The sequence below is a fragment of the Schistocerca serialis genome, chromosome 11, assembly GCF_023864345.2.
Source record: "Schistocerca serialis cubense isolate TAMUIC-IGC-003099 chromosome 11, iqSchSeri2.2, whole genome shotgun sequence".
Classification (NCBI taxonomy): domain Eukaryota; kingdom Metazoa; phylum Arthropoda; class Insecta; order Orthoptera; family Acrididae; genus Schistocerca; species Schistocerca serialis.
In genome coordinates this window covers 209,480,209-209,498,056 of record NC_064648.1, presented here as the reverse complement: position 1 = coordinate 209,498,056, position 17,848 = coordinate 209,480,209, and the positions used below count along the sequence as shown (strand labels likewise).

Genomic DNA, 17,848 nt, shown 5'->3' with positions numbered 1-17,848 from the left:
ATATATTATATATATATAATTTTTCCCACGTGGAATGTTTCCCTCTATATATATATATATATATATATATATATATATATATATATATATATATAGCCAATTTTATAAGTTGTATGCTTCAGAACTATTAAGCATTTCCAAAAAAAAAATTAAAAAAGGAAAGGCAGCAACAAACAAGAAAAGGTACAGATGACAAACAAATAAATATAGTAATATTATTCCCAAATTGGATCACAAATTGCAGGAAAAGTTCGAAGCAATGAGCACGATAAGAAAGCCTGTCCTCCTCTTTGTGTGTTTGTGTGTGTGTGTGTGTGTGTGTGTGTGTGTGTGTGTGCGCGCGCGCGCTTGAAGCCCCATTTTCATCAGTGCGAACAGGAATAAATGTAAGTGGACAAACATTTAGAAAACAATGCACCAGTATACATTATTACTAACGTCTGTCAGTGAGCAAATGATTGCAGTGGAAGGAATGGAAGAGAACCTGACAGAATAAGCATCAAAGCATGCGAACAATGTATTGCTGTTTTTCTTATGCTTATGTCACCAGCATATAGGTTTCATTCGATACCACATTATAGTGCCGTGCAGGTAAGAAGGTAAGTGGTGAGGCAATGCACAGTCTCAAGTAATAGTGTACCACATAATGCTACAACCCACAGTATCATTTGCCACATCATCCTGCAGCATGGCCTTTGGAGTGCATGTAGAACATGTAACTTTGATTTTTATCTTAGTTTAAATATGGTGAGGTTACTAGTCACTATAGGGTTCATTATCAGTGGCACAAAGCGAACACAACACGTATTACATTAAGAAGTTTTATAGTGATATATTTCCAAGCATATAAACTGCTTTAGGTGTAGTCAGAAGCAGTGGCTCGGTGTAACGCTTATCCCAGCATTGCCAGTCACCACAGAAGTCATCAGTTGAAGCATGAGACCTGCGATAAAATCAGAAAGCACATCGGTGCCACCACAAAGTATTTTCCATCCCTCTCTGTGCAGAACACAATAATGCAGTCCTCGTCTTGCATGCACATTACTACAGTATGTTGTGATGCAACATTATGATATTCAGATGGGATTATTTTGTATCATTTGATTTACAGTTCCAAGCTTCCTTATCCTTGTTCCAAGACTACACGTATGTTGGTAGACAACTTTGCCGCCTGCTCACTGCAACTGTGTGGAAAGCTGCGAATCAGGGCACTACCTAACAATAATGTCAGTCCAAGAAAGGCATCGCTTATACTTTGGTTCTTAACAATGTAACAGTTAGACTAACTTCTGAACTTGCGCCTTTTTGTTGTTGTCTTCAGTCCTGAGGCTGGTTTGATGCAGCTCTCCATGCTACTCTATCCTGTGCAAGCTTCTTCATCTCTCAGTACTTACTGCAACCTACATCCTTCTGAATCTGCTTAGTGTATTCATCTCTTGGTCTCCCTCTACGATTTTTACCCTCCATGCTGCCCTCCAATGCTAAATTCGTGATCCCTTGATGCCTCAGAACATGTCCTACCAACCGATCCCTTCTTCTGGTCAAGTTGTGCCACAAACTCCTCTTCTCCCCAATTCTATTCAATACCTCCTCATTAGTTATGTGATCTACCCATCTAATCTTCAGCATTCTTCTGTAGCACCACATTTCGAAAGCTTCTATTCTCTTCTTGTCCAAACTATTTATCGCCGTGTTTCACTTCCATACATGGCTACACTCCATACAAATACTTTCAGAAACGACTTCCTGACACTTAAATCTATACTCGATGTTAACAAATTTATGGTCTTCAGAAATGCTTTCCTTGCCATTGCCAGTCTACATTTTATATCCTCTCTACTTCGACCATCATCAGTTATTTTGCTCCCCAAATAGCAAAACTCCTTTACTATTTTAAGTGTCTCATTTCCTAATCTAATTCCCTCAGCATCACCCGACTTAATTCGACTACATTCCATTTTCCTCGTTTTGCTTTTGTTGATGTTCATCTTATATCCTCCTTTCAAGACACTGTCCATTCCGTTCAACTGCTCTTCCAGGTCCTTTGCTGTCTCTGACAGAATTACAATGTCATCAGCGAACCTCAAAGTTTTTATTTCTTCTCCATGGACTTTAATACCTACTCCAAATTTTTCTTTTGTTTCCTTTACTGCTTGCTCAATATATGGATTGAATAGCATCAGGGACAGGCTACAACCCTGTCTCACTCCCTTCCCAACCGCTGCTTCCCTTTCATGCCCCTCGATTCTTATAACTGCCATCTGGTTTCTTTACAAATTGTAAATAGCCTTTCGCTCCCTGTGTTATACCCCTGCCACCTTCAGAATTTGAAAGAGAGTATTCCAGTCAACATTGTCAAAAGCTTTCTCTATGTCCACAAATGCTAGAAATGTAGGTTTGCCTTTCCTTAATCTATTTTCTAAGATAAGTTGTAGGGTCAGTATTGCCTCACGTGTTCCAACATTTGTGCAGAATCCAAACTGATCTTCGCCGAGGTCGGCTTCTACCAGTTTTTCCATTCGTCTGTAAAGAATTCGCGTTAGTGTTTTGCAGCTGTGACTTATTAAACTGATAGTTCGGTAATTTTCACATCTGTCAACACCTGCTTTCTTTGGGATTGGAATTATTATATTCTTCTTGAAGTCTGAGGGTATTTCGCCTGTCTCATACATCTTGCTCACCAGATGATAAGAGTTTTGTCAGGACTGGCTCTCCCAAGACCGTCAGTAGTTCCAATGGAATGTTGTCTACTCCCGGGGCCTTGTTTCGACTCAGGTCTTTCAGTGCTCTGTCAAACTCTTCACGCAGTATCGTATCTCCCATTTCATCTTCATCTACATCCTCTTCCATTTTTTTTACTTTGTCCTATGTGAAGCAAGCAAGCAATACATTTATCTTGTTCAAATGTCAAACTGAGGAAGCTAACCATCATTTGCACTCTCACTCTTCTCGACCCCTTACCACCTGCTTAATGTGCTGCAGAGCCCTTGAATCCCACAACCGCTTGTGATATCTCTATTCACTGATTAGCAACACTGCATTGAAGGGCACTCCATTTCTCACACATTTCAGTTTTAATACCAAGGGAAGTTTATGTGAGAAAATAAAAATAAATAAATAAGTAGACTGTGTGTTTCCTTTAAAAGCAGACTTTGGAAAATAAATTAAACCACAGCAGCACAGTGTTACATGAAATAACAGTCAATTAAATTGTACACTATAAAATATCTTAATTACTTTACACTGATCAATGTGTCTTCAGAGGAGTGACATGTATCTGAAACTCCAGGGCATCTTTAATTTCTCCTGTGTAATACGAGGCATATTCGAAAAGTAATGGTCGTTTGATATAAGTTGTCACCTCAGAACAATGTTGTACAAATGCAGTGCCATCTACTGACTGTTTACATTCACTGGAATGTGGATGAAGGCAACAACAATGCCTACAAAACTGTTGCTGCCCCCAGTTTTGGTGTTGTACCACTGGCTTTTTTTTTTTTTTTTAATGAGGTGACACCAAAGTTTGAAGGTATTTTTGCATAAGGATATGGCACACAGCTCTTCAAACACTGTCTCACATCAACTTACTATCAATGGGACAACAAATTCCCTCAGGAAAATGACAGTGTGGCTGTGGGGAACCCACTTCATGCAGTTATAGTGAATTTCTATTCGAAAAATTTGAAGAACTAGTCCTTCAGATGACCAAGTAAGCTGTTCGTGACAGTTCTACCGTGTATCAAGGGAAAAACCCTGAATTCATTAATTTTTAAATGATGTTAATTCTAATATAAAGCTTAATACATAGTAAAATATGGAAAATGAGAAAGAATGTCATATTTCACTTCCGGATGTACTTGTACTCAGAAAACTTGGTGGAACTTTAGGGAACAAAGTTTGCAGTAAGTCCACTCATACAAATAGATACAATACCTTCACAAAAATTCAACTCACAAAAGAGAAGTGGTCCAAAAATCAGTGGATCAGGCTAAAAGATTTTGTGAATGACAGTACATGGAGAAAGAAATTGTTAGTTTAAGAACTACTTTCAGAAGAAATGGATACTCTGACAAAGAGATAAACAGAGCACTACATCCTAAATGGTTTCAAACTTCTAGTGAAAAAGAACCAATTAAAGGGAAAGTGTTCCTTCAATTCATAAAAGGAGCGCAGATCACGACAGCAGAAAACTAGGAAGAAAAGAGCACTGTGTAAGTACACAAAAAATTGCATGGATATTCAACACTGTAAAAGACCTACGCCCATCGCTTGCCACAACAAGAGTATATGAAGACCCTTGCACATGCGGTCAAGTTATGCCAGGTGTCCCTCCTTAGAGTTGTCATGTGCATTTTCTCTGGTGTTTCGACAAATATTTGCAATTTTGTTTTTGCATTATGTAGCTGGAGTCAGCCCAAACATTTACTACTTGTTACATCTTTCATGTGATGCATGGTGTCAACACAAAGCGTCGGTTTGTTTCCCCTTGCAAACGAAATTATTTTTAAATCGGAATTTTATGTGCTCACTCGACAGAGCACTCGAAAACTAATCTAGTCTGATGTTTGTTTTATTGATATGTATTAATGGGGACAGTAAAACATGAAGAATAAGCAGCTGCTCAATAGCACTGCATGCTTGGTGGCAGCAGTTAGTGCAGGCCATGGGGACGCTGTTGCAGCTTGGGTACTGGTTATTCTTCAAGTTTTACTGTCCTTGTCAATATGTATCGATAAAATGTCTCCAGGGGACTCGCACCTAGTGAGTACGTGGCTGGCAACCACGTGACTCCGAGCTGAGCCCTGGCATTGATTCCACTTACTTATGCCAGGCTCCTCACTTTTATCTTTCCTGTCTGGCCATCCTCAGCCAACTCTTGTTTTTTCCAACCCTGATGCTACTAGTTTTCGAGGGCTAGGGGTCTTTCTTTTCCCAATCCTATACTTCCTCTGGTACCAGGCAGCAGCAGGCACCAGTATCGAATTGATGCACAGAGCAAATGATGCTTCAGATGGATCAAGATCGAAGACTCATGGGCGAAACCAACCATAGTCTGGTTCTTCGGCCATGATACTGCAACGTGGAAAGGAAATGGAAAGACTACCACATTACTATATTTCCTGAACGTTGGAAGACGGAGGATAATGATGGCATTTCCTGGAGTAAAATATTCCGGGGATAATCTAATCCCCCATTCGGGTCTCCGGTGGGGAGTATTTCAGGTGGTATCATCAAAAGAGATGAACATTTTAATTTCAGGATTGGAACATGGAACGTGAGGACACTTCAAAGAGCAGGAAAACTGGAAAATCTGAAGAGAGAAATGGACAAATGTGAAGTGAACATAATGGGTTTAAGTGAAGTGAGGTGGACAGATAGTGGTGAAATAGTATCAGGTAATTACACAATGTTTTGTTCTGGTGGTAAAAGTTTTGAACGTGGTGTAGCAATAGTGATGGGAAATGAATTAGTGCAAAGTGTGAATAAAGTCATATGTCATAGTGACCATTTAATGCTTGTGAAAATAAGTACAAAACCAGTAGACATTCTAATAGTCCAAGTGTACATGCCAACATCAGATCACGATGACGAAGAAGCGAAGAAAATGTATGATGAAATAGAAGACATCATTCAGTCCGAAGGAACAGGAAAAGTAAATACCAGAATCATGGGTGACTGGAATAGTGTGGTTGGACAAGGCAATGAAGCAAACATTGTTGGACAGTATGGATTAGCAAAAAGAAACAACAGAGGAGGAATGCTAGTGGAATTCTGTCACCGAAATAATTTGGTAGTGATGAACGCTTGGTTCAAGAAAAGGAAAAGTAAACTGTACACATGGAAGAGCCCAGGAGATATGAACAGATATCAGATAGACTACATACTCGTCAAACAGAGGTTTAGGGGCAGTGTGAAGGACCCCAAGACTATGCCAGCTGCCAACATCAACTCGGATCACAACCTTTTGGTTGCAGATATCAGCACAAGGCTGAAGAAGATCCAACAGCATGGGAGGGGAAAACAGAGATGGGACTTGGAAAAGCTAAGAGAGAAAAACATGGCAGTAAGAGAATCGCTAGAGAAAAAATTTAACAAAGTGAGACACAAAAATACAAGTGCAAATGCGGAAGATCAGTTGCAAAATGTTAAAATGGTTTTGTTAAATACTCTGAAGAGTGAAGTTGGGAGGGAAACAAAGAGTGTGAGAAAACCCTGGATCACCCATGAGATGCTGGAGAAGATGGAGGAAAGTGTAAAAATGTTAATGAAGAAGAATACAGAACACTTAACAAGGCTCTCAAGGGGGAAACAGACAAGGCGAAGGAAAAGTACTTAGAAGAAATGTGTGACGAAATAAAAGAACAACAAAGAAGAAGAAGGTACGACCTCATGTACCAGAAAACAAAGGAACTGGGAGGAAGAGAGAACAAAAGTGTGAGGACGTTCGGAATAGAAGATTCTAGAGGACAAGTAGTGACTGAACAAGTGGAAGTGCTGAAAACATGGGAAGAATATATAAGGAAACTATATGATACAGAACATCACCCAGATGACATCGACGTAGAGCCAGAGGAAGCTGTTGATGAAGATGAAAAAGGGCCCAGTATACTGACAAGGGAAGTAGAGAAGGCGATAAAGGACATGAAGAGTAGGAAAGCTACAGGGGATGACGGGAAACCAGTGGATTTGCTTAAAGAAATCGGAAATGAAAGTTTGAAAGTTCTGACACAACTCATAAACAAAATCTAAAATCTATGAAACTGGAGAACGGTCTGAAGACTTTTTGGATGTCACAGTGGTTACTCTTGAGAAGAAAAAGCAAGCCAAGAAGTGTAGTGATTATAGAACAATTAGTCTGATATCGCATGTGGCAAAGATCATTGCAAGAATACTAAATAGACAGTTGGAAAACAAAATTGAAGAAGTGATAGGAGAAGAACATTTGGCTTCAGGAAAGGAAAAGGAACCAGAGACACCATTGGCATGATGAGGATATTGTCAGAGAGAGTTTTGGCTGTTAACAAAGAAGTTAGCGCTTGTTTTATAGACTGGCAGAAGGCCTTCGACAGAGTCAATTAGAATATATTGATGAACATCCTTAAGGAAATACGAATCAACTGGAGAGATTGGAGACTTATAAGGAACTTGTACCTAGGACAAAGGGTAAAGGTACGACCGAACTATTGAGAAACGAAGTGTGAGGAAATAGGAAGGGGAGTGAGACAAGGATGTTGTCTGTCGCCAAACCTCTTCAACCTGTATGGAGAAATGCTGGAAAGGATGCAGAAACTTCAAAGTAGGAGGACGTCTCATCAACACCACAAGTATGCAGACGACCTGGTCGTGCTTGCTAAAAATCAGAGACAGCTGCAACACATGATGAACAATTTGGTGGAAACGAGAAGAAAATACACATGGAAAGCAACATAAAAAAATCAAAAGTGATGCGCATATCAAAACATGAGAAACATTTGAAGATAACTGTTGACAATCAGGAACTGGAAAATGTGATTCAGTTCAAGTACTTGGGAAGTTTTATCACAAAGGATGCCCACTGCACCAACGAAATCCGAGCACGAATCACCATAGCCAAAGCTGCTTTCAAGAAGAAGAGGACTCTGCTGACCAGCAAGCTGAGTTTGGCATTGAGAAAAAAACTGATAAAGTGCTACATTTGGAGCATTTCACTGTATAGAGCTGAGTCATGGACCATGAGAAAGAAGGAGAAAAAATACTTAGAGAGCTTTGAAATGTGGTGCTGGAGGAGAATGGGAAAAATCAAGTGGACAGATCACATAAAAAATGATGATTTACTGCAAAGAGTAGGAGAGAAGTATTCTGCGTACAATTCTTCAGAGAAAGGCCAACTGGATTGGACATGTACTTAGACACAAGGGACTCATACATGATGTCATTGAAGGGACTCTGAGGAAACGCAGGACGATGAAAAAGAAGAATTCAACGTCTGGACGACATGAAAGATGGAAGGAGATACAACAGACTGAAGGAAGAAGCTGAGGACAGGGAACAGTGGAATCCGAAATTCTCCGTACGAAGACATGGAGCTGCCACTAGGCAGAATACTACATAATGACATCGACAAAACAAACATTGCACTAGATAATCTGGGACTGCTCTTATCAAATGGGCACATAAAATTCCACTTCCAAAAAAATTCTGCTTGCAACAGGAAACTAACCAACACTTTCCTTCAACATTGTGTGTCATATGAAAGGTATGTTAAGCACTATTTGTTTGGGCTGACTCCAACTAAAAAATCCAAAAACGAAATTGGAAATTTTTGATGAAACACCAGAGAAAGTGTGCCTAACTACTCATAGGAGAGAGACCACGAACACAGGAAGCACAAAATGAAGCATCAATGCCCGACTTAAGGAACACAGAACAATTGTCATCTGGGAAACATGGATAAATTGGCAGTATTAGATTATGCACTGGAGCCAGAGAACCATCAAACGTGTTTCTCCTGTATTATGGTTGTAACAAGATCAATTATCCTATCACTATGCTAGGATGTACAGAGAGGCTACAGAAATACAAAAATAGGAAAGAAAAAGGAATGAAATTAGACAAGTCATGGGCCTTAGAGCTAAACAAAGCAAACACCTTCATAACACACATCGGCATGACCCGACTGTTGCACAGATACACATAAACAGTTCCACCTCTGGAGGTTGTTTATATCTAACATTGCTATCTTGAGCTTTCACGGGCTTTGATAATATCGTTACTATTAGGAGAGGAAACGTTAGGCACAGAAATATCCTTTGATCATGGCCTAATGTTTGTTGTTGTTATGGTCTTCAGTCTGAAGACTGGTTTGATGCAGCTCTCCATGCTACTCTATCCTGTGCAAGCTTCTTCATCTCCCAGTACCTACTGCAGCCTACATCCTTCTGAATCTGCTTAGTGTATTCATCTCTTGGCCTCCCTCTTCAATTTTTACCCTCCACGCTGCCCTCCAATCCTAAACTGGTGATCCCTTGATGCCTCAGAACATGTCCTACCAACCGATCCCTTCTTCTTGTCAAGTTGTGCCACAAATTTCTCTTCTCCCCAATTCTATTCAATACCTCCTCATTAGTTACGTGATCTATCCATCTAATCTTCAGCATTCTCCTGTAGCACCACATTTCGAAAGCTTCTATTCTCTTTTTGTCTAAACTATTTATTGTCCACGTTTCTCTTCCATACATGGCTACACTCCATACAAATACTTTCAGAAAAGACTTCCTGACACTTAAATCTATACTCGATGTTAACAAATTTCTCTTCTTCAGAAACTTACATTTCTTATTTACATGGGGAATATGCATGTGTAAGAAATGTTTTTCTAGTGCTGATTGTGTGAACGAAGGTATTTTGTAACGGTTTTAAATAACCTATAAGACATATAAAGCACAAGTATTGAAGTTTATTTTAAAAGCTGTGTGGGACTATAAGCAGGAGAACATGAAAATTTCTGTATATTGCCCACAATACAATTAGTGAAATAGAGTAATGTCATTCAGAGAGGTGAGAAATCACTTTCCGGACTTCAGAAGAATAGAAAAGAAAACATGACATATAAACAAATAAAATTATTTTATTTCCCAACGCTGCTAAACATTATGAATCAGGATAATCTTCTTGGCATTGCCAGTCTACATTTTATATCCTCTCTGCTTCGACCATCATCAGTTATTTTGCTCCCCAAATAGCAAAACTCCTTTACTACTTTAAGTGTCTTATTTCCTAATCTAATTCCCGCAGCATCACTTGATTTTAATTTGACTACATTCCATTATCCTCGTTTTGCTTTTGTTGATGTTCATCTTATATGCTCCTTTCAAGACACTGTCCAATCCATTCAGCTGCTCTTCCAGGTCCTTTCCTCTGTCTGACAGAATTACAAAGTCATCAGCCAACCTCAAAGTTTTAATTTCTTCTACATGGATTTTAATTTTCTTTTGTTTCCTTTACTGCTTGCTCAATGTACAGATTAAATAACATCGGGGATAGGCTACAACCCTGTCTCACTCCCTTCCCACCCCACTGCTTCCCTTTCATGCCCCTCGACCCTTATAACTGCTATCTGGTTTCTGAAAGAATTGTAAATAGCCATTTGCTCCCTGTATTTTACCCCTGCCATCTTCAGAATTTGAAAGAGAGTATTCCAGTCGACATTGTCAAAAGCTTTCTCTAAGTCTACAAATGCTATAAACGTAGGTTTGCCTTTCCTTAATCTATTTTCTAACCTCACGTGTTCCAACATTTCTACGGAATCCAAACTGATCTTCCCCGAGGTTAGCTTCTACCAGTTTTTCCATTCATCTGTAAAGAATTCATGTTAGTATTTTGCAGCCGTGGGTTATTAAACTGATAGTTCGGTAATTTTCACATCTGTCAACACCTGCTTTCATTGGGATTGGGATTTCACCTGTCTCATACATCTTGCTCACCAGATGGTAGAGTTTTGTCAGGGCTGGCTCTCCCAAGGCTATCAGTATTTCTAATACTATTTGTATCGACTTAGGTCTTTCAGTGTTCTGTCAAACTCTTCACGCAGTATCATATCTCCCATTTCATCTTCATCTACATCCTCTTCCATTTTCATAATATTGTCCTCAAGAACGTCGCCCTTGTATAGACCCTCTATATACTCCTTCCACCTTTCTGCTTTCCTTTCTTTGCTTAGAACTGGGTTTCCATCTCAGCTCTTGATATTCATGCAAGTGGCTCTCTTTTCTCCAAAGGTCTCTTTAATTTTCCTGTAGGCAGTATCTATCTTACCCCTAGTGATATACGCCTCTACATCCTTACATTTGTCCCTCTAGCCATCCCTGCTTAGCCATTTTGCACTTCTGTCGATCTCATTTTTGAGACGTTTGTATTCCTTTTTGTCTGCTTATTTACTGTATTTTTATATTTTCTGCTTTCATCAATTAAATTCAATATTTCTTCTGTTACCCAAGGATTTCTACTAGTCCTTGTATTTTTACCTACTTGATCTTCGGCTGCCGTCATTACTTCATCCCTCAAAGCTACCCATTCTTCCTCTACTGTATTTCTTTCCCCCATTCCTGTCAGTTGTTCCCTTATGTTCTCCCTGAAACTCTGTACAACCTCTAGTTTAGTCAGTTTATCCAGGTCCCATCTCCTTAAATTCCCACCTTTTTGCAGTTTCTTTAGTTTTATTCTACAGTTCATAACCGATAGATTGTGGTCAGAGTCCACATCTGCCCCTGGAAATGTCTTACAATTTAAAACCTGGTTCCTAAATCTCTGTCTTACAATTGTATAATCTATCTGAAACCTGTCAGTATCTCCAGGCTTCTTCCATGTATACAACCTTCTTTTACGATTCTTGAACTAAGTGTTAGCTATGATTAAGTTATGCTCTGTGCACAATTCTACCGGGCGGCTTCCTCTTTCATTCCTTACCCGCATTCCATATTCACCTACTACGTTTACTTCTCTTCCTTTTCCTAATATCGAATTCCAGTCACCCATGACTATTAAATTTTCGTCTCCCCTTCACCATCTGAATAATTTCTTTTATTTCATCATACATTTCATCATACGTCTCATGTTTATAAAACAAAATGCACCTAGGATGCAAGCTGTGATTTAATTCTTGGATGCAAAAGTATCTACAGCTGCTGAAATACATCAGGAGTTGCAACTTGTTTATGAGCCTACAGTAACAAGGGAAGAAAAATTACTAGGCAATGGTGTCAATCTTTCAATAGCACCTGTACAAATGTTCCTGACGGCCCGTGTCCAGAACAATGAAATCATACAAGTGGACCACAACCTTGGATCTGTATATAAATCAATACTTACTGCTCCAGCTTATGAATTCTTTATACTAGACACACTCACAACTGTCACAGATCAGCTGGGATTTTGTAATTTGTGAGCAATGTGGGAACCAAAAATGCGTACTGATCAACACAGTGAGCAGAGGATACAAGCAAATAAATATTTCTGAACTACTATAAACAAGACAGAGATGATTTTGTTTCACACATTTACATTATTATAGGTGGCAATGCATTAAGCCTGTTAAACCACTGCTGAATCAAAACAACATTCAGTGTGTTATCATCATTCAGCTTCCACAAAAGCGAAAAAATCCAAGCTAGTCAAAACATGATGGCCACCATTTTCTAGGTTGCAAAGTGTGATGTTTTGATTGACATCATAGAGCATGGGTCAATTACAAATTATGTGTACTGTGAAATGCTTGCTAAACTGAGACATGCCATCCAAAACCAACTATGGGGGCAGCTTTTGTCCGAGATAATCCCCCTCTCAACTATGTGTGTCTATACACTGCCCACTGCCACATGTATCAAATGTAAGATGCAACATTTCTCTTGGCAACTTTCTGATGACCTAATCCACAGTCCTGACCTAGCACTCCGTGACTATTATGTCTCCTTGCATTTGAAACAATGGCTTGGTGGACAATAGTCAAATGGTTCAGTTCTCTGGTGGAGAACTTCCAACATCACAAAAAGCATTTAGAAGTGAATGGTAATTAAGTTGAAAATGAAATTGCATGTTTGTAGAAAACTAAAGCTGCCAACAACAGTGATTCATAGCAAACATATTTTTCATGATCAAACTGCCCAGTTACTTTTTTGAATACACCTCACAGATTTCTCTTATGGTAAGTCAAGTGTTAAATAACATACTCTTTGGGTGGGATATGTGTATTACAATAGATGTATAACACAAAAATTGTTTATGCATCTTACCTAATGTCCAAACAACATTAATTTTGCTACAGATAGCTATTAAACGTAGGATAAGTCTTAATAAAATAATGGAAACCCCAGGTTGGAATAGCAACAATATAAGTAAAGGATAGATGGCTACTTATCGTAAAGATAACATGTTAAGTTGCAGGCAGGTACAACAAAAAGAAACTTTTTTAACAAAGGCTTTGGCCAAAAGCTAATGCGTAAGTTTCTTTTCACTGTGCCTGTCTGCAACTTAATGTGTCATCTTTGCAGTAAGTAGGAATCTATCTTTTCCTTACAATGAGTTTTAATAATATCTTCAGAATGAGTGCTTGTAGAATATTTACTTACAGCTGATTCTGTAGCACCTTATGTAGTAATCATGCACAAATAATGGAGAGAGGACTGGGATAATTACAGCATGTACAGAATCTTATGTTCAATTCCTTTCTCCATGCTCCATTCATGAATGGAAGAGGCGTAAATCCAATAAAACTGGAATATAATAAATAAATCTCTCTCTCCCATGCACTTCGAAGCAACTAGAGTCAGTGCTGCCAATGGTTCAAAAAATCAGAAACTGATATATACCAGCATTTCTTCGGTGCAGAGAGTTTTTTGGTACAATGGAACACAAAGAGTGCAATGGTTCTCTTTATCTCTGTCAGAGGAACAGTTTCACCAATGGAAAGAAAACAGTTTCATCAGTGATTACTGCTGACTATTCCTATTATTATGCATTAACTGATAAGGACAATGCTGCCACATCAGATACATGTCATATGACCACTGAATGGCAAGTTATTTTGAGGACAAAGGAAACAAAATCTTTTGAACTTGGCAAGTTCGAAGTATTTTGACGTTATCTATTAACAATTACTTATCATGAAGATAAATGATGTTCAAACATGTAATAAACCTTGTAGGCTTCGTACCTACTACTAGCAGCTTATGAAAAGGATACTATCAAACAATGAGAATAAGAGTTCGCATAAATGTGGTTCTCATAACAGGTTTAGATGCCTTGCTCGACTTGAAATTGATGAAAGAGAAGCAAATGCAATTATATATGTTTAAGTTCTATATTTATGCAATTACTACTGTAGTTACATGGACATTTGGACTTGAATAGGGATATTTGTTGTGTGCGGCATTGTTGTGACAAAAGTATGATTGGCGACATAGTGCACAGCATAAATGTAGATGTAGAGACAACACAAACCTCTATAGACATGCCGACCATCATACTGGCCAGGAGACAATGAAACCGGTTTTGGTGGAGGGGCTGGTTTATGTCGATCTCTCTCTGTAATCAAAATGAACACCACATCTATTTGTATTTGCATCTATACAGTGTCAAATTTCTACAACAGACAGGTACTGCAACTGCATCTAACTTAAATCATTTTTGATGAGAATACTTTGTGCTATTTACTATTCTGGCTACTGTGGCAGACATTTTCATAGAAATTCTAACAGTTGTGACAACACTAGTTTCAAGCAGGCAACGACCACAAAAGAAACTATCCAATTCTACGCTCTACGTAAATAGGATTGAACAGTGTGAAAATCATGTTTCACAGTTGCACCAACAACTGATGAAAGCTAAAATAACACACCCTCACTCCATTCGTAACACAAACTAGTGTGATGCTCGAAGCATGACCATCTACTATGTTCTGCTGATATGGCATTCTTCCACATGTCTACTATCAATATACTTACATATACCAAGATGCTGAACACTATGGACCTTTGAACTGCATAAAAGTTACGTAGATCAACACATAAAACTAAAACGCCTAAACAGATATCAAACCATTCATAGCAGTTACATTCCCTTATAAAAAACACATGTTGATCTTCACTATGGCATGGATAAAAACGTCCTTGGAAGATCCTACAGTGATGTACATTTCGGTGATGTTCATTTTAAGAACTTCAATCACCCTTTTAAGGTTCGTATAAATGAATAGCCAAAGTGAAGTGCAAACTGCTTAGCACAATGAGATGCAATCAGTAGACCTACACGCTTTTACATTTTGTTACTGTACATCTCTGCATTGATTGGGTACAAGAGAATGAAATTACCCACAAAACCTGTATTTTTCATACTGGCAGCTCACAACTGTTCCTAATACCTGAGTAGTGCCTGTTGGTTACTGCAATATTCCTGTGAGGCTGAAAAGTGATGTTCCCATGATCGCTATTACTGTAATGAAATTGTGATACACTTTAACTTGGTGATAAATAATCTACTGCGGCTAAAGGCACTACGCAAAATAAACTTATGAAATTACGAAATATTTTACAAACTGCTACTTGATGCAACTAATGAAATAGGCGTTTTTCACATGCATATTTGTATAGATGCAGACACTGCTTCGCTGGCCTAGCAAACTGTAATGTCTGCAGCTTTCGAAACACGTTTATATTTTCTTCTAATCTACGGATGCATTGGTTTCATTTACTCGAGCCGAACAAGTTTTCCATATAGGTTAACATCCATAATGGCAAACTCATATGCGATTCAGTTTCTAATGCTTTTTTACAATAATTCAGGTGCTGGAATACATTCATAATTGACATTAACTCAATCATATTTAATGGCTACATAACGGGTTAACTTTTGCGAAAATAAAAAAAAATCAGAAACAATGTACAATACGAATGCAACAATGGAAATTACGAAATTACAAAAAAAATATATATATATATCTGGAAGTACATAAATCCATTCTACTCGAATAGCATCAAGGCAATATAATACATAACAATGAAAGAACAACAATGAAATACTTAATTTACGGAAAATTTCGAGCTTTTCCCCTTTCTAAATTTGCCTTTACCTTGTGAAGACATTCTAGGAAGCGTTGACGATTTAATGGCTGGTTTAGTTGGTTTCGAATCCGCTGCATTTTGAGAAAATTAGCAAACAAAACCGTTAGTTCCAACAATGCGATAGACATTTGCGCACACAAGACAAATGAAAGATTAAATATCTGACGTTAAAACAAAGTTTAAAATCAGTTGTAAATAGACTACAGAAAATTAGCAAAATAGTTCTAAATAGTGCTACGTATTCCAGAACCGTTAAAATTGAGTAATTAATTAAGAAGAACCCTTGGCCAAAGGTTATATTAATATTCTTCGTACAAAAAATTAAGTCTACGAATTAGCAGTAAGCAAAAGATGGAAAAAGATATGCCAATATTCTCGTAAATGTTTATTACGAACTAAAATACATTAATATTAGTTATAGTGTAATAACTACAACAGTATTGTTTTAATAATAAAAGTTTATGGTATAGCAAAGCTGTCACCAACGTTTTCCGTAACAAATTTTAGACTACTGTTTAATAAGACAATCGAAGTAGAAAAGACGAACAATTCGAAATGCAATTACGCGTGTCGCGTAGGAAAAAACTTAAATTTGGTAAGCTACTGTTTTAAATATACTATGTTTGAGTTAATTACACCACATCCCTGAGGACTAAATGAAAATAATACCTTTTTCCATCGCCTATGTCTGGGGGTTCTTGGTCGGAGATATTTCTTGGCTGAAGCCATTCTATCCCACTTAATATAAGAAAATGTAGGACGCGACCCAAGACAAATTAATTCTCGGAGCCACAGAAATTTGCTGTGTACTCCGGATTCGGGCGCGGTTGCCGAATCGAAATGAATTGATGTAACGCATGAGCGTTGATCAGTGACGTAATGGTAATGAATGCTGTGGCGTCACTTTGATGCTTATTATGAATTCTAGCTACATCTATATAATCTGCAACCCACCGTGAAGTGCATGGCAGACAGAACGTCCCATTGTACCAGTTTAATGTTACATTCACGTACGGTTTGGAGCGTGGGAAGAATGATTGTTTGACTAGCTTTGGCGTGCAGTAGTTATTTTATTCTTATCCTCACGATCCCAATGTAAGCGATACAGAGGGGGGTTGTCGTATATTCATAGCGTATTCATTTTAAGCCGGTTCTTGAAACTTTGTTAATAGACTTTTTCGGGACAGTTTACGGCTATCTTCAAGAATCTTCCAGTTCAATTCTTTCAGTATACCTGTGACAACTCTCCTACGGAGTAAACAAATCTGTGGCCACTCGTGCTGCTCTTCTCTGTATGTTTGCCTATAGCTTGGTTAATCTTTATATTTTATTATTTTCGAAAGAAATTACCTACCTACCTACCATTCTGTAAAGCGTTCTAACATACTAACCAACAACATAAATTGATTTTTATATATTTTTCTCAACATTATTATTTTTTTTCTGGTAACTTGTTATACCCTTCGTTTAATAATTTGTGTTTTTCCATTACCATAAAAGTTGTTGCACTTAAGATGAAGTGAGTCTTAACTGGTGAAGTGGTCCTATATATCCCTCAAAAGCCATCTAAGGGTATTTAGCTAGTACTAGGCTCCACATTGTGTAATCCAGACCTTCCTCATGTGGAGTTATTCTGTTCATTCATGAGAAGAGGTGAAATGAAGGTGAGTTGAAAATAGAGAGTGTTTCGTGATTTCAGTGGAAATGTTGAACAGTACGTTTTCACGCAATGAGAATACCAAAAACCATTTTGAAAGATTCTGAAAATTAAAGCACAGTGTAAAACTTTGTTACTTTTCATGCATATTGTGACAATAGTTGTTTGTAATAGCATTCAGATAATTTTTTGTAACAATCAACTCTTGCTGAGAACGTGATTTCTGTAATATGGAACAACAGAATCCACTTAAAAAATTAGATATTATTATTATCATCATAGCACTGGGGTAGTGCACCACTCTGATGTTGCAGAGTTTGTCAGCCGCATTGCGTATTCCTCCTAGCACATAGCAGAAGCTGTCTTTTCCTGTATGTGAACAGAGTGCTCAAACAAGCTGTTATTGTACCAGAAAAGTTGAGTGGTCATATATTCCCTTGGTTCATTTTTCATTTTTACTTTTTCTTTGGTTTCATGGTCCAACCATCTAAGCAAAATCAACTTTCACATGGTACATGTTACTATGTGCATCGCTAACCAATTTTCCCATAAACATTTCCACGGACTCACTTTCTCACTGCACATAATTAAAAACATC

General features: G+C 38.1%; 1 protein-coding gene across 1 annotated transcript in view; it reads right to left on the bottom strand.

Moving 5' to 3' along the window:
- The window catches only part of LOC126426708 (coiled-coil domain-containing protein AGAP005037-like), a 250,976-nt gene that overhangs the window by 113,813 nt on the left and 119,315 nt on the right, over nt 1-17,848 (bottom strand). Inside the window, exons 7-8 of the mRNA XM_050088630.1 lie at nt 15,602-15,664; nt 13,975-14,058 (exon numbers count right to left, since the gene is read on the bottom strand). Coding sequence (XP_049944587.1) covers nt 13,975-14,058; nt 15,602-15,664 — 147 coding nt within the window. The remainder of the gene's footprint in view (nt 1-13,974; nt 14,059-15,601; nt 15,665-17,848) is intronic.